The sequence below is a fragment of the Bufo bufo genome, chromosome 5 (assembly GCF_905171765.1).
Source record: "Bufo bufo chromosome 5, aBufBuf1.1, whole genome shotgun sequence".
Taxonomy (NCBI): domain Eukaryota; kingdom Metazoa; phylum Chordata; class Amphibia; order Anura; family Bufonidae; genus Bufo; species Bufo bufo.
This window is the reverse complement of record NC_053393.1, coordinates 48,729,787-48,754,761: the sequence shown is the minus strand read 5'-3', so window position 1 is coordinate 48,754,761 and position 24,975 is coordinate 48,729,787. Positions and strand designations below refer to the sequence as shown.

General features: G+C 44.4%; 2 protein-coding genes across 4 annotated transcripts in view; one reads left to right on the top strand and one right to left on the bottom strand.

The window, feature by feature from the left end:
• Positions 1-1,890, top strand: part of DPYS (dihydropyrimidinase) — a 71,148-nt gene extending 69,258 nt beyond the window's left edge. For all 3 annotated transcript variants that reach the window (XM_040432569.1, XM_040432567.1, XM_040432568.1), the window contains exon 10: positions 1,571-1,890. The gene's annotated coding sequence lies outside the window, so the exon portion shown is untranslated. The remainder of the gene's footprint in view (positions 1-1,570) is intronic.
• Positions 1,891-5,736: 3,846 nt separating this feature from the next.
• On the bottom strand, positions 5,737-24,057 carry LOC121001479 (dendrocyte expressed seven transmembrane protein). The gene is made up of 3 exons (XM_040432566.1): positions 23,004-24,057; positions 18,138-18,467; positions 5,737-5,993 (listed from the first exon to the last, which is right to left on the bottom strand). Exons 1-3 carry the CDS (start codon positions 24,051-24,053, stop codon positions 5,940-5,942), a joined length of 1,434 nt encoding a protein of 477 aa, XP_040288500.1. The 5' UTR covers positions 24,054-24,057; the 3' UTR covers positions 5,737-5,939.
• Between the last annotated feature and the right edge of the window lie 918 nt (positions 24,058-24,975).

Genomic DNA, 24,975 nt, shown 5'->3' with positions numbered 1-24,975 from the left:
TTTTGCGTTCCATATACGGACCGTATACGTAACCATTTATTTCAATGGATCCGCAAAAAAAACGGAAGATACTCCGTATGCCTTCTGTTTTCGTATTTCCGTTTTTCCATTCCTTTCAAAGATAGAACATGTCCTATTATTGTGCGCAGAACGGACAAGCATAGTAGTGTTCTATCAGGGGCCAGCTGTTCCGTTCCACAAAAAACGGAATGCACAGGGACATCTTCCGTATTTTTTGCGGATCAGTTTTTTGCGGACTGCAAAATACTGAAAAAGCTATACGGTTGTGTGCAAGAGGCCCAAGTGTGTATACAAAGATAGCTTTCAGTCACTGATAACTGTACATGGGGGAGGTGTTATCAGTGATTGATAGCATTCTCTGGGTAAGTGTGTATACAGAGAGAGCTGTCAGCCACTGATAGCTGTACATGGAGGATGTGTTATCAGTGATTGAGAGCATTCTCTGTGTAAGTGTGTATACAGAGATAGCTGTCAGTCACTGATATCTGTACACAGGCAGGTATCATTGATTGATAGTATTCTCTGTGTAAGTGTGAATACAGAGATAGCTGTCAGTCACTGATAGCTGTACACAGGGGAGGTGTTATCAGTTATTAATAGCATTCTCTGTGTAAGTGTGTATACAGAGATAGCTGTCAGTCACTGATATCTGTACACGGGGAGGTGTTATCAGTGATTGATGAAATTCTCTGTGTAAATGTGTATACAGAGATAGCTGTCAGTCATTGATAGTTGTACACTGGGAGGTGTTATCAGTGATTGATAGCATTCTCTGTGTAAGTGTGTATACAGAGATAGCTTTCAGTCACTGATAGCTGTACATGGGGAGGTGTTATCAGTGATTGATAGTATTCTCTGTGTAAGTGTGTATACAGAGATAGCTGTCAGTCACTGATATCTGTACATGGGGAGGTGTTATCAGTGATTGATAAAATTCTCTGTATAAATGTGTATACAGAGATAGCTGTCAGTCATTGATAGTTGTACACTGGGAGGTGTTATCAGTGATTGATAGCATTCTCTGTGTAAGTGTGTATACAGAGATAGCTGTCAGTCATTGATAGTTGTACACTGGGAGGTGTTATCAGTGATTAATAGTATTCTCTGTGTAAGTGTGTATACAGAGATAGCTGTCAGTCACCGATAGCTGTACACAGGGAGGTGTTATCAGTGATTGATAGCACTCTATGTGTAAATGTGTATACAAAGACCTGAGCTAAGATATAGCAGAGATTTTATTGTATATATTGCAAGTGTCAAATCTTTTTCTACAAAACTATATATCAATCTGCTCATCATCTTCTTCTCTATAACATGCTGCCTGCAGATTGCACTGTGTTTCTTGGGGACAAGTTCTATTTAGGTAACACGTTCAGCTCTGCTACACCTGTATGGTTGTTGAAAATGGTTGGGTATTAGGTTGTGGTCTTAGGTTGGAAGATAAGAGGGGGAAGATATGAGAGAATATTCCCTACAACATGGAATGCAGATATAAGATGTCCACACTTATTATTGTCGTTCTCACATTTTGTTGCTTTTTTTTCTTAAGGACAATGTATCCATGAGGCAATCAAAGCTGCACAACAAGGAAAACTGGTGCACTATAAAGCGCTGTTATTCCACGACTCTGCATTACTTGTGCTTCTCCACCGAAATAAATTGTCCTAGTTTATGAACGTTCTCTGTCTTCTCAGTATTCCTCAGTTTGTGCTCCAGAACGGTTCTTGCTCCTATAAGTGAAGGTTGTCACTAGAGATGAGCGAATCGAATCCCACGAAGTGGAATTCAATCCGAATTTCACGATAAATTTGATTCGCCTAGAAGCTGAATTTCCTCGTGCTTCGTGTCAGCGAATCGATTTAACCTGAAATAGTATAAAAAACTAAATAATTCAAACTTACCGCCTCCATTTGCTTGAAGATCTCAGCCAAAATCCTGTGCGGCGTGATGATGTCATACGTCACCATGCCAGCCGACGTGATGATGTAATCTCGCACTGCACAGGATTTCGGCCGAGATCTTCAAGCAAGATGGCGGTGGCCGGCCCGTTGCGAGCAAATGGAGGCGGTAAGTTTGATTTGATTATTTTATTAAAATTTATTTTACACTTAGGTGCCGCGATCATGTATGAACGCGGTATCTGTGGGGTACAATGACGGGCAGCGGCGCTATCGCAGCTCCCTGTCATTGCATCCGCTACTTCCCAAAAAATGCGCTTCGTGACGAAGTAATTCGTCACAAAGTGAATTTTTGGGTGAAATTCGGCGAAACAGCCGAATCGAACTTTTAAGAAATTCGCTTATCTCTAGTTGTCACCATTATCAGCCATATTCGAGCCTATGGGCAATTCTGTGTAGTTACACAGACACCGAGAATGTATTATAACATGAAGCTTTTATTTGCTTTAATAGTCATTTATGTATCAAATCTACCATACATATTGCTACATCAAGCGTATCATTATTTCTGCCATTATAATGCTTCTGAGTAGCAGAGCTGACTTTGTCATTTATAACAACTTATTATTTGTGGGTTTTCCTTAATTATATCTAATCGTTATCCTGCTACACAAAAAAGCAGTTATATATCACAACACATTATGTAGACTATGATCGAAATGTGTAACATGTAGGACTGTAACTCAATGAGAGATCTGTATTGGAGGGCGAAACAGCCCAAGATCAACTCATTCCAGTATGTTGAAGCCTTACCTACTGGGAAAAGGAGGTCTACCAGGCATACCAGTTGGTCTAGGGCCCAGCAACTATGGGGGCCCATCTTCACTAAGACTGGAAGAGCAGTTAGGGGTAATGAATGATAAGTGAGAACATGAATACGGATCAATTAGGGCCAGGGGTTTAATAATTGGTGGTGTTGAGGTGGCAGCACTGGTACATGAGGTAGGTGGTAGGTTCGGAGCTTGTGAAAGATTTTGCATTGGGGCCTGGGAGCTTCAGATTAAGCCTCTGCTGGGAGATGGGGGACAGAGTAGAGAGCAAATTCATAGTAAGCCTTTCATGTCCCAATGGAGTGAGGTTCTATTCCAGGTTTTACTATGGGGCCTCTAATTTGGGGCTCCATAGCTGATCTTTGGCCTAAAGATGTAGACATCAGGGAGATCTGTGTGATTAGTCATCTTTCCCCTGAATAAAACAGAGGAACCATACTAGAACGGTATCTACTGCTGGTAGGTCTACCTTGGCCAAATTCTTCATGGAGTCTTTTACGAAAGACCACAGGAGATATTTGCCAAGATGGTTCCTTTTTGTATGTTGAGGGAAGGACTGACGAGGTGTGTGCTCTAGGTACCAGAGGAGGCACCAACCTCCCCTGGCCAAGGTATTTAAATGCAGGACTAGGACAATCACCTGGTGTAGAAATGCGTAGCTACAACTCTGGATGGACTGGATAGAAGAATGTTCCAGGTTACACAACAGTTCTATATGTACAACATACGATCTGACAACCCTACATATTAATACTTGTTAAAAATATTCCATGTATTGTATCATTTCTGATTGTCTTGTCTATGTAATGTCATACATCTCAAAATAAAACATTTTAATGACAAGTTTGTGTGAATAGTATTGCATGGACACTGCTGTATATTTTTTGTAACTTTTTTGCAACTGCCACCAGTGTATGGCAGGGACCATAAGTACAACTGCATGGGCTCCAGTGTGCGGATTGTGTCACAATCAATATCGGTATATCGGCATTAACAGACTAATTTAAAGGGTTGGTCCGAGTAGGAACATTAGTGACATAGTGCTTAGGCTTTCTGCATGGACAGCCGTTATAGTCAATGGCTCTCCACTTGGCTCAGAGAAAGCATATTTTTTTAATCATGTAAATAAAAGCTTTTAAAAAGCTTTTTAATTTTTATCTCAAATTCCAAGGAGCTGGATCCATTAAAAATGTGTTACTGAAGTTCCTCATGACCCGAGATCCGGGGGATTCATCCATGCTGCCTTTTCCTTCACATCACGGGAGTGTCTGGATTACGTAAATTCAGGATGAGCTGTGCAAAAAACTTTTATTTTAATTTTTTATAGATGAAGTGGCATGGTCCTCTCCAAGTTTTCCTTCCAGCGTTTGGCAGGGGGTGACAGCAGTCCGTTTGGTTATAATTGTCAATTCAACCTGAAGAAGGGGACCTGGAGCCTTGAAACGCGTGGTTTGTAAAAGACTTCAGTAAACTTCCTTGATGGCTTTACCATTTAGTGGTGACCACAGAGTAACCCTTTTATTGGACATGACCGGCACCAGTGTGTTGGTGACACAGGAGCAACCAGCAAAATATACAAGCCTACATTAGTGTTCTGCCTAATCAGTGCCGTAACTGGAAATGACCGGGCGCCACAGCAAAATTTTGAATGAAACTTCTTCGCAAAACCTTCCTCCCGTGCGCCCCCCACACCTGTGGCTAGTAAAGATTGCTCTCTCAGACGAGGCCCTGCGCCATCTCCTACAGCGTCACTGTATATATTGTCATTGTATTATACTGTTGAGGGGACCCTGACGGTGGACGTGCTTGCACACTATAGGAAAAATCTGTAGCCTATGTGCGCTACTATGTTCCCGGCCACCAGAGAGGCCGGCGTGTTTTCCTTTACTGTTCAAGCACGGCCACCGCTAATGGATTGCAGGGTGGTCTGTAACCATGGAAATGAGCAGTGTATAATGTGACGGGAAAATGAATCCAGCCAGCAAAGGAAGCAATATGGTCAATCACAGTACATTAGTAAGTGCCTTGTATTAACTTTCTCTACATGATAAATGCCATTTGTTGAAGGGAGAGACAACCCCTTAAATTTCTCCTGTGGTGCTTTTGCTGCTGCAGGGAAATTTAAAAAATTGCTGCTGGATTCTCTGATAGATGACAGCCATTCTCTGGGAAGTTCAATAGCAGGATAATCCGTGGTCATCGGACAATTGGCGTATTTTTCAAATTGGACAACCCCTTTAATAGGAAATGATTTTGGTGCCTGTAGTAAATGACACGTCACCGTCACATGCAGAGGAGGCATCAGTTGTGGCTTCACTCTACCATTCAGTCCATGCAGTGCTGTGCATCATGTAGATTGCGAAATCTGAACGTATATTTGGAACCACGAGTGGCTTAAAAGCGGTCTTCTACTTCTGTTGCTTCTTGTAGCTTAATTTATCATCGTTCCTTTTTTCACACGAGAAGAGGAAGCGAGATGGATGTGTCAGTCCCTCAAAAAAGCCACCACATTTACACTGAACAATATGGGATAAGATATTCATGGTGAAATAATCGTCATCTCCACACATGAATAGCTATACGAGTGGCTATCACATTCCTGTTACTGCCGACTCCAGCAACCTATGAAAAAACTACAACTCCCAGCATGCCCTGACAGCTGGAGACTCACAGATTGCAGATAACTGCTCTACAACATTGTAGACCTTAAATAACCCCTTGAAATAATGTAGATGGTCCAGCAATTACCATACTGAACCCCTGCCATGCTGAAACTGAGGCCTCTCCAGCAATCAGCTGAAAATGCTGGCAGAAGCGCCCACTGCAGGAGAAATGTAGTACTACATACATATGAGCTTTGTCTTCCAAAGGGTGAGCTACTCTTTGTTGTCTTCATATTACCCCTTTACTGTACACCTTGAGTTGCCCTATATATATATATTCGCACACTATCAATAAAGTAAAATAACAGTTTTTCTTTGGTTGGAATTAGACAAAAAAAATCACCCGTTTCCAGATTTCTCTATTTAAAAACTTTTCGTCCAACTCTTGAATAATTGACTTTTCACAGTTTCCAGCGATGAATGGGTTAATCATGAAGAATCATCAAAGTTTTATTTTCATCAATATCTAACAAGATATGGACACGGCCTTCAGGGACTGAAGAATAGATACGTGTACGACACACGATTCACCAATTCTTGATAAAATGTTTTCTTGTGACTATTGGAAACCAGAAATCCACCTGCAGAAGACAATACAATGCATCACTCACTGCCAATGTGTATCTGGAATACTGGCTGATCCTGTACTGTGACATCACTGTGTTTATTATCTCTGTACTGTGACATCACTGTGTTTATTATTTCTGTGTTGTGACATCACTGTGTTTATTATCCCTGTACTGTGACATCACTGTGTTTATTATCCCTGTACTGTGACATCACTGTGTTTATTATCTCTGCACTGTGACATCACTGTGTTTATTACCCCTGTATTGTGACATCACTGTGTTTATTACCCCTGTATTGTGACATCACTGTGTTTATTCTCCCTGTACTGTGACATCACTGTGTTTATTATCTCTGCACTGTGACATCACTGTGTTTATTCTCCCTGTACTGTGACATCACTGTGTTTATTATCCCTGTACTGTGACATCACTGTGTTTATTATCCCTGTACTGTGACATCACTGTGTTTATTCTCCCTGTACTGTGACATCACTGTGTTTATTATCCCTGTACTGTGACATCACTGTGTTTATTATCCCTGTACTGTGACATCACTGTGTTTATTATCTCTGCACTGTGACATCACTGTATTTATTATTCCTGTACTGTGACATCACTGTGTTTATTATCCCTGTACTGTGACATCACTGTGTTTATTATCTCTGTACTGTGACATCACTGTGTTTATTATTCCTGTACTGTGACATCACTGTGTTTATTATCCCTGTACTGTGACATCACTGTGTTATTATCTCTGCACTGTGACATCACTGTGTTTATTCTCCCTGTACTGTGACATCACTGTGTTTATTATCCCTGTACTGTGACATCACTGTGTTTATTATTCCTGTACTGTGACATCACTGTGTTTATTATTCCTGTACTGTGACATCACTGTGTTTATTATCCCTGTACTGTGACATCACTGTGTTTATTATCTCTGCACTGTGACATCACTGTGTTTATTCTCCCTGTACTGTGACATCACTGTGTTTATTATCCCTGTACTGTGACATCACTGTGTTTATTATCTCTGCACAGTGACATCACTGTATTTATTATTCCTGTACTGTGACATCACTGTGTTTATTATCCCTGTACTGTGACATCACTGTGTTATTATCTCTGCACTGTGACATCACTGTGTTTATTCTCCCTGTACTGTGACATCACTGTGTTTATTATCCCTGTACTGTGACATCACTGTGTTTATTATCCCTGTACTGTGACATCACTGTGTTTATTATCTCTGCACTGTGACATCACTGTGTTTATTACCCCTGTATTGTGACATCACTGTGTTTATTATCCCTGTACTGTGACATCACTGTGTTTATTATCCCTGTACTGTGACATCACTGTGTTTATTATTCCTGTACTGTGACATCACTGTGTTTATTCTCCCTGTACTGTGACATCACTGTGTTTATTATCTCTGCACTGTGACATCACTGTGTTTATTCTCCCTGTACTGTGACATCACTGTGTTTATTATCCCTGTACTGTGACATCACTGTGTTTATTATCCCTGTACTGTGACATCACTGTGTTTATTCTCCCTGTACTGTGACATCACTGTGTTTATTATCCCTGTACTGTGACATCACTGTGTTTATTATCCCTGTACTGTGACATCACTGTGTTTATTATCTCTGTACTGTGACATCACTGTGTTTATTATTCCTGTACTGTGACATCACTGTATTTATTATTCCTGTACTGTGACATCACTGTGTTTATTATCCCTGTACTGTGACATCACTGTGTTTATTATCTCTGTACTGTGACATCACTGTGTTTATTATTCCTGTACTGTGACATCACTGTGTTTATTATCCCTGTACTGTGACATCACTGTGTTTATTATTCCTGTACTGTGACATCACTGTGTTTATTATTCCTGTACTGTGACATCACTGTGTTTATTATCCCTGTACTGTGACATCACTGTGTTTATTATCTCTGCACTGTGACATCACTGTGTTTATTCTCCCTGTACTGTGACATCACTGTGTTTATTATCCCTGTACTGTGACATCACTGTGTTTATTATCTCTGCACAGTGACATCACTGTATTTATTATTCCTGTACTGTGACATCACTGTGTTTATTATCCCTGTACTGTGACATCACTGTGTTATTATCTCTGCACTGTGACATCACTGTGTTTTTCTCCCTGTACTGTGACATCACTGTGTTTATTATCCCTGTACTGTGACATCACTGTGTTTATTATCCCTGTACTGTGACATCACTGTGTTTATTATCTCTGCACTGTGACATCACTGTGTTTATTACCCCTGTACTGTGACATCACTGTGTTTATTACCCCTGTACTGTGACATCACTGTGTTTATTATCTCTGTATTGTGACATCACTGTTTATTCTCACTGTACTGTGACATCACTGTGTTTATTCTCCCTGTAATGTAACATCACTGTGTTTATTATCTCTGTATTGTGACATCACTGTGTTTATTATCTCTGTATTGTGACATCACTGTTTATTTTCTCCGTTCTGTGACATCACTGTGTTTATTATCCCGGTACTGTGACATCACTGTATTTATAATCCCGGTACTGTGACATCACTGTGTTTATTATTTCTGTACTGTGACATCACTGTGTTTATTATCTCTGTACTGTGACATCACTGTGTTTATTATCCCTGTACTTTGACATCACTGTGTTTATTATTACTGTACTGTGACATCATTGTCTTTATTATTCCTGTACTGTGACATCACTGTGTTTATTATCCCTGTACTGTGACATCACTGTGTTTATTATTCCTGTACTCCGACAACATTGTGTTTATTATCCCTGTACTGTGACATCACTGTGTTTATTATCCCGGTACTGTGACATCACTGTGTTTATTATCCCGGTACTGTGACATTACTGTATTTATTATCAAGGTACTGTGACATCACTGTGTTTATTATTTCTGTACTGTGACATCACTGTGTTTATTATCCCTGTACTGTGACATCACTGTGTTTATTATTCCTGTACTGTGACATCACTGTGTTTATTATCCCGGTACTGTGACATTACTGTATTTATTATCAAGGTACTGTGACATCACTGTGTTTAATATTTCTGTACTATGACATCACTGTGTTTATTATCTCTGTACTGTGACATCACTGTGTTTATTATCCTGTACTGTGACATCACTGTGTTTATTATCTCTGTACTGTGACATCACTGTGTTTATTATGCTGTACTGTGATATCACTGTGCTTATTATCCCCGTACTGTGACATCACTGTGTTTATTATCCTGTACTGTGACATCACTGTGTTTATTATGCTGTACTGTGATATCACTGTGTTTATTATCCTGTACTGTGACATCACTGTGTTTATTATGCTGTACTGTGACATCACTGTGTTTATTATGCTGTACTGTGACATCACTGTGTTTATTATGCTGTACTGTGATATCACTGTACTTACAAGAGTTGTCTGAGATTTTTTTAACTGATGATCTATCCTCTGGCCCTAATATGTTTAGAGGTTAAAAACATAGATCCCCAAAAGGCTTAGAGAATTAACTGGGCAAATCCACTATTTAATACCTCTGTCCGGCAGTCATAGTGCTGGTGGGACCCCTGCCGTGAGAAGCAGTATTGTTACTCCTTCCTTTTACCCCGGAAATTCTGCCATGGCTTCCATAGCTTTAGAAACTTAGAGTGAGACCTAGCAGCCCAACTCACTAGCTCCTCCATCAAAAATATCTGGTCAACTTTATAATACCACTCCTCGAGTGTGGGAGAAGAGGTCTTTAGCCAATTCAAAGGTATCAGTAACCTGGCTGCTTGAATTGAGAGGGTCGGTAAATCATGCATTGATGGTTGCCATTTTTTCGATGGGAGCCATAAACAAAATACTATATATTTTTTAATTTTTAGAATAATGATACAGCCATTTTATTTGATTCTTTTTTTCCCTCTATATTAAGGGACACTATAGTCACCAGAACCACAACAGCTAAACGTAGTAGTTCCGGTGTCTATAGCATGTCTCTGCAAGCTTTTTAATGTAAACACTGCCTTTTCAGAAAAAAAGGCAGTATCTACATTACTGTCAAGGAACACTTCTAGTGGCCACTCATCAGACGGCCACTAGAGGTGCTTCCTAGTCCAGTGTTGCACAATGTGCAACACTGGCATTCACGCTAAACACTCCTCATTGATTCAAAGCATCTCTATGAAGCCACGCATGCGCAATAGCCTCCCAATGCAGTGGGTTGGCTATGCTATACTCACACACTGCACATTCCTGTGACTTATATTGCTGTAGAGCTTGCGATACTCACACACTGCACTTTTCTATGCATTTTATTGCTGAGGTGATCTGTGATGTACGAAGGCGGGATCCAGGGGGACCAAATAAATTCTTGCCCAGGGTCCAATCAATATTAAAGACGGCCCTGGGTCCTGGTATGGTGTTATCTGGATTTGGGACCCACTGACGCCTAAGATGTGTTCCCCCCGCCCCACTATATTTAACCCTTAACTGGTTTTAGAATAGAGCCAAGAGTTTTAGTATCTAATGCTTGCATCAGTCAGATACTGAGCTGACATTTCACCAGTGCCTTGCATAGAAAAACCTTTATTACAGTAGAACATCTCATTTACTGATTATAATCTGGTTGTAAATAAACATTCTACAATCATTTTTAAGATCAAAATGGGTTGTCCAACACAGGATCCAAAAGAAACTCCACAAGCGTTAAATAGAATAAAGGTCCCACCACTGGTTGGGGAAGTTTCAGGAGAATAGGGGTCCGTCCAGGACTTACGGTTTACAATCCAAAATGGTAAAACACCAGTTTTTTAGACATTTAGGACTTACAGTTGCAAGAAAAAGTATGTGAACCCTTTGGAATGATATGGATTTCTGCACAAATTGGTCATAAAATGTGATCTGATCTTCATCTAAGTCACAACAATAGACAATCACAGTCTGCTTAAACTAATAACACACAAAGAATTAAATGTTACTGTAACGGATCTCCTGGCACCCCGACCGGGTACCTCCATCGAATGATGCTCCTAGTGCTTCCCGAGGACTCCAAGCACTCCACTTGACACCGTAAGCGCTGCAGAACCCACGAACCGCCGAAGCTTGGTTGAGGTCTCACCGTCTCCTACCCACCCTGGGCCTACGACAAGGCTCCAGGCTCCAGTGGGTGAACCTCTCCTAAATCCGGAGAGCAGGAACAGCTCTTACAAGAGCTAATAGTACAGCCAGGGGAGTATAGCAAATCTTCAGTGTATAGCAATCCCCCCAGTGTCGATCAGTTACCCAAACACCAGCCTCAACATGATTAAGGGTAAAACAGGAACTCTTTATTTGAACACACACGCATATTGTCCCAATACTGGACCTGTTGAATTTTGGGGCCTGGCTCTGTTCTGTATGTCCCCAGCTGTTGAGGGGGCATCTGCTACTCCTTGCTTCCTTGTTGTTCTCTAGCTTGGATCTGTAGGTACTTGGTGGGCAGAGGCCGACTGCGCTCTGCCCAGATGCCAGCTCTTCCGCTGGGGTAGCCTGTGGGAAGTCCGGCTCTGGAGAAGAGGATAGGGGAGGGCAGAGGCCAACTGTGTTCTGCCCAGATGCCAGCTCTTCCGCTGGGGAAGCCGGTGTGGAATCAGCCTCTGGAGAAGAGGATAGAGGAGGGCAGAGGCGAACTGTGTTCTGCCCAGATGCCAGCTCTTCCGCTGGGGAAGCCGGTGTGGAGTCAGCCTCTGGAGAAGAGGATAGAGGAGGGCAGAGGCCAACTGCGCTCTGCCCAGATGCCAGCTCTTCCGCTGGGATGGGGTCAGGGAATCCTACCCCCAGGACCTTGTTGCGGATCAGCTGGGGAGAGGAGGGATCGCTTACCTCCCCCTGGCATTCCTGCGGGGTTGGTGATGACTCTGTACTGGCCGTCCAGCATCCCGATAGGCCTGGTGCAGAGACTGCGGTCCCATCTGCATCATTGGAGTTAGGGGTTCTGTCCCCCTGTGGTTGGGGAGAGGGACCGGTTGTCTCCTCTCCCTTGAAAGTACACTGCCGCAGGGGAGCAGGACCAACTGTCCCTACTCCCTGAAACTCTGGCTGCCGTTGGGGATCTGGGCCGACTGCCCAGCATCCCTGTAGGGCCTGTGGAGAGATCTCGGTCCCATCTCCACCTGCCATATGGGTTTCCCCCCAGGACCAGTCTATGAGGTCCCCTACCTCTGTAGCTGGTACTGAAGCAGGGGATACTTCAGTCGGGTCTTCCCAGCTGTAGGGTTGTAGGTCTGGGACTGCCACGTAGCTCTCTGGCAGTGTATATTGGGACCGAATTGAGCTGAAGAGGTATTGGTAATCCTGCTCCAGCTCCCACTCCTTTGACACTAGAGATGCCAGATCTTGTCTCACCTCTCTCGCTGTAGCCCAGTCATGCATAGCCTCCCTGTAGTCATAGATAACCCAGAACCGGGACTCTCCAGCATCTCCGAACTTCGGTTCTGCCAAGGCCTCAAACAACAGGCCAGGGCCATCATAATCCCCACCCTCGGGTCTGTCGTGCTCAGCCATCCAGGGGGAGTGCCGAATCACATACCACCAGAGTGCCTGGTAGGCGTGGTCTAGCCAAAGCTCCTTCCATACCAGGCTCTCCAGTTCTGTCACCCACTCACCCAGGGGCTTGTCTCCCAGAAGGAGCATTCGCAGGGCCACTCGCATCCGCAACTGCTGCTCCTCACTGGGGAGACACTCGCCCTGCCGACTCTGTACATCTTCCAGGGCCTCGTGCCAGATGCCTTTCCGGACTGCATCCCTCCAGTCCGGGTCATCCTCCTCCTCGTAGTGGAACGCTGTTTGAAGACTAGCCGATTCCATCCTGCTGTAGCCAGGGGCGCTGTACGGATACTAGCGTTGCCCTCAATTTTGTAAATCCACGAACGGTGTCTCCGAGCTGCTTCTCCGCTCACTAGGACGCCATCCCACTGCTTGCCACCAATGTAACGGATCTCCTGGCACCCCGACCGGGTACCTCCGTCGAATGATGCTCCTAGTGCTTCCCGAGGACTTCAAGCACTCCACTTGACACCGTAAGCGCTGCAGACCCCACGAACCGCCGAAGCTTGGTTGAGGTCTCACCATCTCCTACCCACCCTGGGCCTACGACAAGGCTCTAGGCTCCAGTGGGTGAACCTCTCCTAAATCCGGAGAGCAGGAACAGCTCTTACAAGAGCTAATAGTATAGCCAGGGGAGTATAGCAAATCTTCAGCGTATAGCAATCCCCATTGCCGATCAGTTACCTAAACACCAGCCTCAACATGATGAAGGGTAAAACAGGAACTCTTTATTTGAACACACACACATTGATTTATTCACATTTTCCAACAAGGTTACCACCCACAGGGTTTTGTAAAAACAGCCAATAACCACGTACAATACACTCAGACACTCCCACACAAAATCCTCCCCTCTGCCCGTGATACAATTACCTCACTCTGGGTTGATGCAATCATCATAGGCAGGAGAATACACAATGTCTTCTGTCCTGGAGACAACCGAGACGTAATTCAATTATCTCTCAGGACAAAGGACATCGCCAATACACACAGAGAGACAATGAAACAGACCTCACTACTCAGCGTATACAATGTCCCACCCTTTTCAATACACATAGTCATTTAACATCCCAAAATGGCTCGAATTAGACCAGGGGTTCAAGTTAGTACAAGTCCGTTGTGAACAAAGGAAGCCTGGCTGATGAGAGGGCCCATAATCCTGGGGCAAGAGGCTGGTAGCCAGGCCCCTCCAAAACCCAGTGGCGAGGTTGGTTTCGCCACAGTTACCATGTTTTTATTGAACACACCATGTAAACATTCACAGTGCAGGTGGAAAAAGTATGTGAACCCCTAGACTAATGACATCTCCAAGAGCTAATTAGAGCGAGGTGTCAGCCAACTGGAGTCCAATCAATGAGATGAGATTGGAGGTGTTGGTTACAGCTGCCCTGGAATTTAAAAAACACACACCAGTTCTGGGTTTGCTTTTCACAAGAAGCATTGCCTAATGTGAATGATGCCTCGCACAAAAGAGCTCTCAGAAGACCTACGATTAAGAATTGTTGACTTGCATAAAGCTGGAAAGGGTTATAAAAGTATCTCCAAAAGCCTTGCTGTTCATCAGTCCACGGTAAGACAAATTGTCTATAAATGGAGAAAGTTCAGCACTGCTGCTACTCTCCCTAGGAGTGGCCGTCCTGTAAAGATGACTGCAAGAGCACAGCGCAGACTGCTCAGTGAGGTGAAGAAGAATCCTAGAGTGTCAGTTAAGGACTTACAAAAGTCTCTGGCATATGCTAACATCCCTGTTAGCGAATCTACGATACGTAAAACACTAAACAAGAATGGATTTTATGGGAGGATACCACAGAGGAAGCCACTGCTGTCCAAAAAAACATTGCTGCACGTTTACAGTTTGCACAAGAGCACCTGGATGTTCCACAGCAGTACTGGCAAAATATTCTATGGACAGATGAAACCAAAGTTCAGTTGTTTGGAAGAAACACACAACACTATATGTGGAGAAAAAGAGGCACAGCATACCAACCAGTGGCGTGCCCAGGGTGTTTGGCACCCGGGGCGGGTCATTTCTCTGGCACCCCCCCCAATACTTGACTGCATACCTCTTACATCCAGGGACATATCCTGTCTAGACCTTCTCTTACCTCTTCTCCATTAGACCGCCATAAGAAATTCTTTCAGCCGCATCTCGTCTCTACAGAGTTTGTAACACAGACACGTTAGATTTCTCAATTTTTCCATCAACCTCCCCATCCTGGTGTCCCCACAGTTTCATCCTGCTGTCACCCCCAATACTGTGCCCGTTGTGCCCCCCAATGCCCCAGGTACTATACTGCTGAAAAAATAGTGACCCTAATAGACATAATTGGGGTCATTTATCAAACTGGTGTAAAGTAGAACTGGATTTCCAAAAGAGCTGTCAAATATTAAAGGTGGAATCTGATTGGTTGCTATGGGCAACTAAGCCAGTTCTACTTTACACCAGTTTGATAAATTACCCCAAATGTCCCTATAGTGTCCACAGCAGCTATAATGTCCCCTAGAGTGCCCCCAGTAATAATAACACCCTATATTGTGCTCCAGGTAATAATCCCTGTATAGTGTCCCCAGAAATAATAGAATGGCCCCTACAGTGCCTCCTTAATAGCAAGGCCCCCACGCTGCCCCCCACACAGTAATTTCCCCCATACTGCCACCCACACAGTAGTGTCCACCACACAGTAATTTCCCCCACACTGCCCCCACACAGTAGTGTCCCCCACGCTGCCCCCCACAGTAGTATCCCCCACACAGTAGTGTCCCCCACGCTGCCCCCCACACAGTAGTGTCCCCCACGCTGCTCCCCACACAGTAGTGTCCCCCACGCTGCCCCCACACAGTAGTGTCCCCCACGCTGCCCCCCACACAGTAGTGTCCCCCACACAGTAGTGTCCCCCACGCTGCCCCCCACACAGTAGTGTCCCCCACGCTGCTCCCCACACAGTAGTGTCCCCCACGCTGCCCCCCACACAGTAGTGTCCCCCACGCTGCCCTCCACACAGTAGTGTCCCCCACACAGTAGTGTCCCCCACACAGTAGTCCCCCCACACAGTAGTCCCCCCACACAGTAGTGTCCCCCACACAGTAATTTCCCCCACACTGCCCCCACACAGTAGTGTCCCCCACACAGTAATTTCCCCCAGACTGCCCCCCACACAGTAGTGTCCCCCCACGCTGCCCCCCACACAGTAGTGTCCCCCACACTGCCCCCACACAGTAGTGTCCCCCACACTGCAGTGTCCCCCACATTGCCATCCCTCCCATAATAAATTGCCCCCCCACTGTGTCACACAGTATCCCACCATATTCCCCCCACATCCTCCTGTGTGCACCCCCCTCATGTCCCCCAAAGTTGCCATATTATAAAATAAAAGTTTGCCCCCACACTTCCTCTGTCCTGTGTGCACCTCGGCCCCCTCATGTCCCCCAAAGTTGCCACATTATAATATAAAAGAAAAGTTTTCCCCCACACGTCCTCTGTCCTCTGTCCACCCCGGCCCCCTCATGTCCCCCAAAGTTGCCACATAAAAGAAAAAAGAAAGAAAGAAACCCTATAAGCTAAATACTTACCTGTACTTGCTTGCAGAGTCCCGGCACTGTGCTGCTGTGCTGCTGAGTCCCGTCACAGGGGCGTGCGATGACGTCATCACGCTCACCTGCACCCGGATTTCACTACCGCATAGGCTTCAGGCCTACTAGGCCTGAAGCCTATTGCGGTGATCAGCGGCGGGGCAGGGAACTATGCGCTCCGCTTCCTGCCCCGCAGCAGTATGTGGGACTGGGTCACGGGTGTCAGAATGGCTTAAACAGAAGAAAATACGCCTTCTGGAGTGGCCCAGTCAGAGTCCTGACCTCAAACCGATTGAGATGCTGTGGCATGACCTCAAGAAAGCGATTCACACCAGACATCCCAAGGATATTGCTGAACTGAAACAGTTTTGTAAAGAGGAATGGTCAAGAATTACTCCTGACCGTTGTGCACGTCTGATCTGCAACTACAGGAAAGGTTTGGTTGAAGTTATTGCTGCCAAAAGAGGTTCAACCAGTTATTAAATTCAAGGGTTCACATACTTTTTCCACCTGCACTGTGAATGTTTACATGGTGTGTTCAATAAAAACATGGTAACATTTAATTCTTTGTGTGTTATTAGTTTAAGCAGACTGTGATTGTCTATTACTTAGATGAAGATCAGATCACATTTTATGACCAATTTGTGCAGAAATCCATATTATTCCAAAGGGTTCACATACTTTTTCTTGCAACTGTATATTGTTGAAATGCCATAACTATGTATCTGTAGTCGCTATCCCTCTTTAAAGGGGTATTCCCATCTAAGACAATGGGGGCATATCGCGAGGATATGCCCTCATTGTCTGATAGGTGCGGGTCCCACCGCTGGGAGAACGGAGCGGGGAGTGCTGTGGCTGTAGGACCCCAGATTTCTCTGGGTCCGTCCACCACCAAGCGCTAATCCCCGCCTCTCCCATAGAAGTTAATGGGAGCGTGCCGCGCATGCGCGGCCCATGCTCCTATTCATTTCTATGGGGCAGACGGCAACAGCCGAGCCAGCACTCGGCTATTTTCGGCGGTCCCATAGAAATGAATGGAGAGCATCTGCGCCTTGTCACTCTGCTTATAATATAACATTAATTTATTTTTTTCCCAATGGTCAATGCCAGGTCTAAAACCCAGGACCTTCTGTATGGGAGGCAGAGTGCTGGACTTAGACCCAGCCTGCAGTACCTGTGCAAAAATATCTATACTCCCCTTCTTCCATCTGCTCCATTCCGGCTCCTTGGCTGTCTTCACTGGTCTTCCTCTACATGTTTGTAAACTTACAGAGGGACGAGGTCACGTAAAGTAGCTGCAGCCAATGACTGCGGCACATCACTGCCGGGTCACGTGCCGTTTGGGGACATATCACTACTAAGGCCAATCATTGCCCACAATGGTGCATGTGACCCTGTCCATTCAAAAGTTTACAGACAGAGACCGAAAGACCACTGAAAGGAACCAGAGATTCTGAGACTGGACTGTGGGGATCAGATGAGTATAGAAAAAACTAAATAAGAAAACCCCTTTAACAAAATAAAGCAGAACATTGCGCATACCTCCCAACTGTCCCGGATTCAGCAAACAGTTCTGAATTTCGGGGGAGGTATGTCCCGCTCTCAGGCAGCTGTCTCTGCTTCCATAAGATGCAGAGACAATTGCCTATAATGATGAAGCAGAGGGCCGTCCGCTCCCTGCTCCATCATTTCTCCCACTGTCGGCGCTCCACACCGTTGGTCTGTGCAGGGGGTGGGGCCAGCAGTCAGCCTCTGCTCCTCCTCCTCCTACACAGACCAGCAGCTCCTGCATCCTGCTGCTGCTGGGGAGATCATCGGAGGAACCAGCTGTGTATCTAGAGTTTTTGTTTTACTTCTTGTAAAGGGGGCACATAACTGGGCATATTACTGTGAATGTTCCCTCTCTCTGGTCTGCCTATTGAGTACATCCTGGGCCTAAATAGACAAAGAATGAATACAATATCTTACCTGGGAAATCATTTTCTTGAGTTCTCCACTTTCAGAGGGTGATGACAGTAATGTCCTTTCCTGCAGTATTTTGTTGTGGAGGTAAGCGACTCGCTCCAAGTCTTTGTCAGGATAGAACGCTGCCGTCACCAGCAATTTGATTTGTACGAGGAAAGCAGAGATCAAACCGAGGAAAAATAAGACGCTGATTATAATGGACAAAGGGATCCAGGTGGCGGAAAGAGAGAGCTCCGGTTTCGGGGTGCACTGGGGTTCAAACAGACTGATATTGAGCTGGTTGCTGTAAATATTCTCTGTGCTTCTTATATGAATGAAGTCCACCTGTATGTGCTTTACACAAGGCAACAATTAGCATTTTATAATATTAATTCATAAAACGCATTATAACATCATAGCTCCATATATCAAATGGAGGCAGCAAAGCTGAACCTGATGTCATATAATAAAGTGACATGTTTTATTTTACATAGGACTGAAGGTAAAAACTTACTGTTATCACCGGTACTGTAATTTGGGTGCAGTATTTGAAGGGACATTAGGTACCGTATAGCGGTATTCTGTGTGGAGTAGAGGCATCTACTGTGAGGACTACGACCACTGTCATTGCCTTAGCCACCACTCCCATTCTCTCTGCACGCTGCTCCTCCTGCCCCTGTGGGCTGGCACACGGCACTAGCATTTGTGCACTATATTGGAAGTAAGTTCCGGCACAGTATTACATTACTATGTCTCCAAGACCGGGAACCCCTTCTGATTTTGCCAGGCTGGGTACAGGGACAAAAAAAAAAAAAAAACAAGATTCATCTGCCACTAACGCTCCAGGTCCAGTGCTGAGCTCCCTTCTTCTCTGCTTCCGGTCCCCACTGAAGTGTGACATGCCATCTACACTCATGGCACTGTTGTCCTCCAATCAATGGCTTCAGCAGTGAAGTCTGCAAGCAATCACGGTGTTACCGCTGAAGCCATTGCAGTCTCCAGTGGGGTTCAAAAGTGGTGGAGAAGGGAGCTCAGCGCTGAAACTGGAGCACTGGTGAAAGGGGAGTCTTTTTTTAATCCCTGCACCAAGCCTGGCAATATCAAAAGGGTTCCCGGTCTCGGAGAACCCCTATAAATTGAAGTTTTTGTGTGATCAGTGTATTTTGGAACCATAGACAAGATAGGGACACTTTTTTTAAATTATTTGCATTGTGTAAATAATGTGGGCGATGCTCTGCTGTTTAAATGGATATTGCACAGTACTCATGCACACAATGTATGAAGAGGCATGAAATTCCCACCTGTCAAGGCATTGTGGGCATTGATTGAACGATATATAGCCTTGTGTAGAAAAGGTGAAAAAATACATGTCTTCCGAATTTCAGTATTGTACTGGGCCTCAATACAAGTCAATGGGAATGACTAGGCAGTTTTCAGTCGTAAACAACTACAGAGCTAAACCAGACAGTCAAAAGTTCACTGTGACTGGCTTTTCCTGCCAAAACTCACCTCTGCATAGTCCATCATCCAGCATTGGAAAATTACAAGTTTCTCAGCAAAAGATGGAAATTCTTTTATTGTGCACCGACTTAGCATTAAAGTGGTTATCCGACCCCTAAAAATGCCACCCCCCCATATGCTCGGACCCTTCACACACAATGTACTTGCCTGTCTCCCTGGCTCTCACATCACTTCTGGTCCCCGCACGGCCGCTGCTGCATTACCCCAAGGATGAAAACATCCGGAGTCGGGGAAGAGGGGGGTAAGGGAGCCAATGGCTAGCAGTGATGTGGACGAGCCTCCCTAGAATCATGGGTAACGCTAAGGTGACTCGTCCCCATGTCACCACCTGCCATTGGCTGCCCCTTCCCCAACGGCGGATGTTTTCATCCGCGCACAGGGAGAAGCAGCAGTCATGCGGGGGGGGGGGGGCATTTTTATAACCCTTTCTATAATTAAGTGCAATAACAATGCAAATGAACAGGATATATAATTTTAAATGAAATTCAACGGTATAAGACAGTGGAAATGCAAACAACTGCATACATCACATTACAAGATAACCCTTCATTGCACTAAAGTAGTGAGTTGGTGGCTTTGCATAGCAGCAATAGGGGCAAATGTCCACAAACGTCCAGACTCCAAAATATCCGTGCTCCAGGGCACTGCAAATGCAATTTCTCCAGCAACAAGACACACACAGGCTGCACGCTCTCTTAGGGTATGTTTAGATGGAGTTTTTGTGGCCACGGGTTTTAGTACATTCCCGGTGCCAAAAACTGAGCCGAATCTGCACTGAAACTGCCTCCCATTGTTTTCAATGGGTGGCCGCACTGCAGTCCATGTGGTCGAGCATTTTTGGCATGCAGATTTCCATAAAGGTCCATGCTTGGCACGGAAACCACGCGGACTCCTTGCAAAGCCGCAGTGAAAGCCTGCTCGCAGTGGGTCAGCACCAAATAAAGTGAAGACCCATAGAAACCACTGACAAATCTATTGTGTGAACCTACCCTTACTGCACCATCCCCAAACTAACTTGGTCAGAATTGTACTGACCTCTAAGCACACCCTCGACTCCTCTTAGGCGTGTCACACATACACTTGTCCACGCCGATTAGCCAGAGCAGCACCCCTCCAACCCCTTACCAATATGGCTACACAGGGCCGTACACCGGCTTGTTGCTGAGTCCACTACCCCTCTACCAGAACTCCACCATTGCATTACAACAGTAACTCGGACATGGAAAAGACACACATGACCATACAGTCGGAGGGGAGGCTCCTCCACACCCTTACAATGCCAATATTGCAATGTGCTGAGAAGAATAGCAAAAGCCTTCGGGAGCATTCAATTTGCAGACTACAGGCTGCCAGAAACAGCAGTAGTTTTGGAACATAGCAGGACCATGGCAGCACCATGGCAGGACCCTACTGGATTATAGGTACAACCACTTGTAAATGCAGTGATATCCATAATAACACTACATTAGGGGATTACGCACAATTGGCACTAATGACTGTGAAGCTTAGATATCCAGCTGAATAATTGCTTCCTGCCGAAAACTAATATATTGCTCATCGACATAAAATTCTCACACATATAATCTAGAGTGAGTCAACACAAGCACAGGATATTCCTAAAAGAGGAAGCGCGCCTCTCCAATTACCACGTGGAGTGAAACATTTCTGCATAACCCATATTATTACAGCGCTGTGAAAAAGTCCCACGATTATTGTTTGTCACACTGAATGTGTAGGAAATTATCCATTCTGCCACAATGGTCAAGATTGTTTGATAATCCTGTAGGCGCTGTTCACACTTGTGTAAAGCTATGTTCACATCTGCGTTGCGGTTTCCGTTATAAACAGTAATTTGCAAGACACAGCCATTTCAGATACCAGAGCGTAGTCCCTGACAGACGCCACTGGCGGCCGATGGACCCAATCAACCTCCAACTGGGTCCTTTTGATGTTTGTCTTTTTGATAAGAGGGAAAAATACAGCCATGTTTTGCATGGCAAATATGACTAAATCTGGAATGGAGGCTCCGTGGCTTTCCTGTCAGGCGTCAGTGGCATCGGAATAGAATAGCGTATTGCAGCATTTAATCCAGAACTGATACCTGACAGAAACCTGAGTGCTCCATTATAAGTCCATGGAGAAATAAGGAAATAATAGCTCCATCAACGATCAAAAAGGACTACAACAGATCTGTTATAGCCATCATTGCTTCTATATAAAAAAATAATCGAAATCATGATGCCAGTATAAATCTACACATCCTGAAATGCATGTTGATAAGAAACCACAGAACCTGATATGTAGCAGAGCTGAATGTTTCATTTCAGGGATGTTTTTGGCAACTTTTGGAACTGCACATCGTTCCTGATAATTGCCTGCTCATCAGAGGAGGTGAGAGATACGTTTACATGCAGTACGGGGACATACATCATAACTAAAGACCCCTTTACACTGGTCCAGGATTGTGGCAATTATTGGGAGAGGAACGTTCCTAGGAATGCTAGGCTCCAGTGCTAGAACATCAGCGCTGCAGTACACAGCTCCGACCATAATTAACATGACTGTTTCAAGCCTCGCAGGAGGTCCAAAGTTAGATCCTCATCCTTGTCATTCTCCAATATGTCTCAATGACATAAAAAGATTTTGACAGGTGGAAAGTTTTTCATACAGAAAGACCTAATTTGTGCTACATTTACATTATGTTTGCCAAATAAGTTGGTCAGATGTATGCAACTGTATGGCTATACCACCGACTCCCGAAAACATTGCATACCGTGTAGTACGGTATAAGTTTTTTCTTGTTTGCATTTGGTCCCATGGGATTATGACATATTCCACCCAAGATGAATGCCAAAAGGTCACTCTTTTTGTTATAAAATTTACCATTAAAGGGGTTGTCCACCTTCGGGGGGGCTTTTAGGCAGACCCCATCAAGTCGCTGGATGGAAGCATACTCACCTGGTTCCTTCAGTACCCGGCTGCCACGCTCCGCTCCCACTCATTAACATCTGGTTTGTTGGGGGTCATGTGTGATAATGCACGTGAAGCATTGATGTGACACATGGAGGACACGTCACCAATGACTGGCTGCAGCGGCAAGCTAGATGTTGACAAGCAGGACCAGAGCGTGTCAGTGGTAGCAGAGCAAACTGAAGGAGGTAAGTATGCTTCCCTACACAGGTCAGGCAATGTGGAGAAGAGGGTAGTTGGGCCGAAAGTCCCCCTGAAGGTGGACAACTCCTGTGGGTATGTTAACATGTACATTGGTAAAATTTTCTAGCGTATACCCAGTCTGTGAACCACAGATGTAATGTGAATATAGCTTTATTTGCAGAAATGTACAGAATTACAACCCCCTTGAATACTTACTGTATATGTCAATGTTATCGGAACTTCAACCGGGTGCAGACCTTGCAAATTTTTGCTTATCGTAAGAATCAGCCAGTAAAGCATAAAATCCAGGACTGAAATTAAAGTCCAGGTGAAAATATGAGTCATCATCGGGATTAAAAATCTCACTATTTTTTGCTTCTGTTTTCGTGACGTTTTCAGGCTCGGAATTGTGATGTAGAGGTCTTGTTCAGTTTTGTTGAGCGGGAGAACGCACAACATGTTCCGCTGCCTCCTGCTCTCATCGTACTCCATAAACCTTTTTGTGAGATACACATTTTCATATTTTGCATAGTCTGTGGCCAGGAAATTTTTCAAAAATATCACGGCGCCAATTAAAATAATGGAAATTCCAATTAAGAGAAAAGCTATACGTCCGACAAAAGTTATAACATCCAGCTGGGTGGATATGTTGGATGATAGGTCTTGGATCCGTTGCTTTGTTTCATTGAGAACTGTTTTTAGTTCGTCGTCTGAGATCTTCGCATTGCACTGGAAATTGTCCATCAGTTCCACAACGCCTTTTAAGGGGTTAAAAAACTGTCTCTTTGCGTGTTGATATATTGAGTACAGGGCCCTTATGTAGTAATGAAAAGGCATTACTTTTAACAAAACACGTTTGGCCTCTAGGTTGCAGACGATACTGTCAGCCAGAACTTGCAAATTCCCTAATATGTTTTTCACATTATTAAAGACAACGATACTGGTCCCGATGGCGATGAGCACTTTCCGACCTTCTCTCATACCGCAACACAAAAGGAAGAGAAGGCCAGTACAACGCACTGACTTAAAAATAAAGGCAAGGACAGATATGATCATCCCAAGCAAAAGAGCAATTATCGTGTTGGCCTGCCCGAGACCTACCTTAGACAAGGCAAAAACAACCATCAAACAACCACTTATCATCATCCCAAAAAGCCAGCAAAGGAAGGCGAAAACAACCCTGTTCTTCCTTCCATCTCCACGTCCCGAGACAAATAACTTCTTGCAATAGAAGAGCATGTCAAGTATTCCGTTTACTGTCATCATCAAGGTGCTCTTCAGGAGAACTCCTTAGAGGTGAAAATTTTCAATAAAAATTATTCAAGGCAACAAAACATTACAACAAAAAAAATCCTTATCTAAGAATGCTTGAGTGTTCTGTTGGTTTAAGTCTTGGTGCCTGGGAGTCGTCAAAGCTACTGGTCAGCAGTGAATCATTGTAAAATTCCCAAGTATAGCTAGTATTTTTTGTGCAAACGGGAAGTTCCTTATCATTACAAAATAGAGAAATACAAATGTGATCGTCACATACTTTAAACAAAACTCCCACTCGCAACGTCCAGAATAGTAGGGGACTATGTAATACCCCAGAGTGGCATTACCATTCCTACACCCTGCTAATGTCTTTAATTGCTAACAACGTCATCTGTGTATGGATTCCAGGTCCTTTTTCACTGTCCATTGACAATGTTGATATGAAACTGTTTTGTACATAGTATATGCCTGGTTCACCAGCATGTGGCAGCGTATATGGCATAGAGATGTCTTTGTAACCAGAAAGCTCAGCGGCTCAACCTCTCACCGTATGAAAAAAGGTGCTCGCCTACAAGTCCCACCCTAAGGACCAAAGTGAAAACGTGAATAACAAAAGCAAAGAAGGGGCACACTCAAAAGGGCTCACTTGAAAGAACGATGATGAACAATTTATTTAACCTCAAAATATATCCCCTAAAAATAAATGTACATAAAATGCAGGCTATATAAAGATATATGACCTCAATATAGATAGGAATGAGTCCCGTACATCAATGCACCCGTCCCAGGGTGATTCCTATAGCATGTATGCCGGCTGTATACCGTTGAAATGAGGCCCGTGCTGATCAATAGAAAAGATGGTCCATATGTGCCGGCTATATAGCACTGGAAATGTGGCACGTGTGTCAGTGTACCGCAGCCAGATGTAAATCAA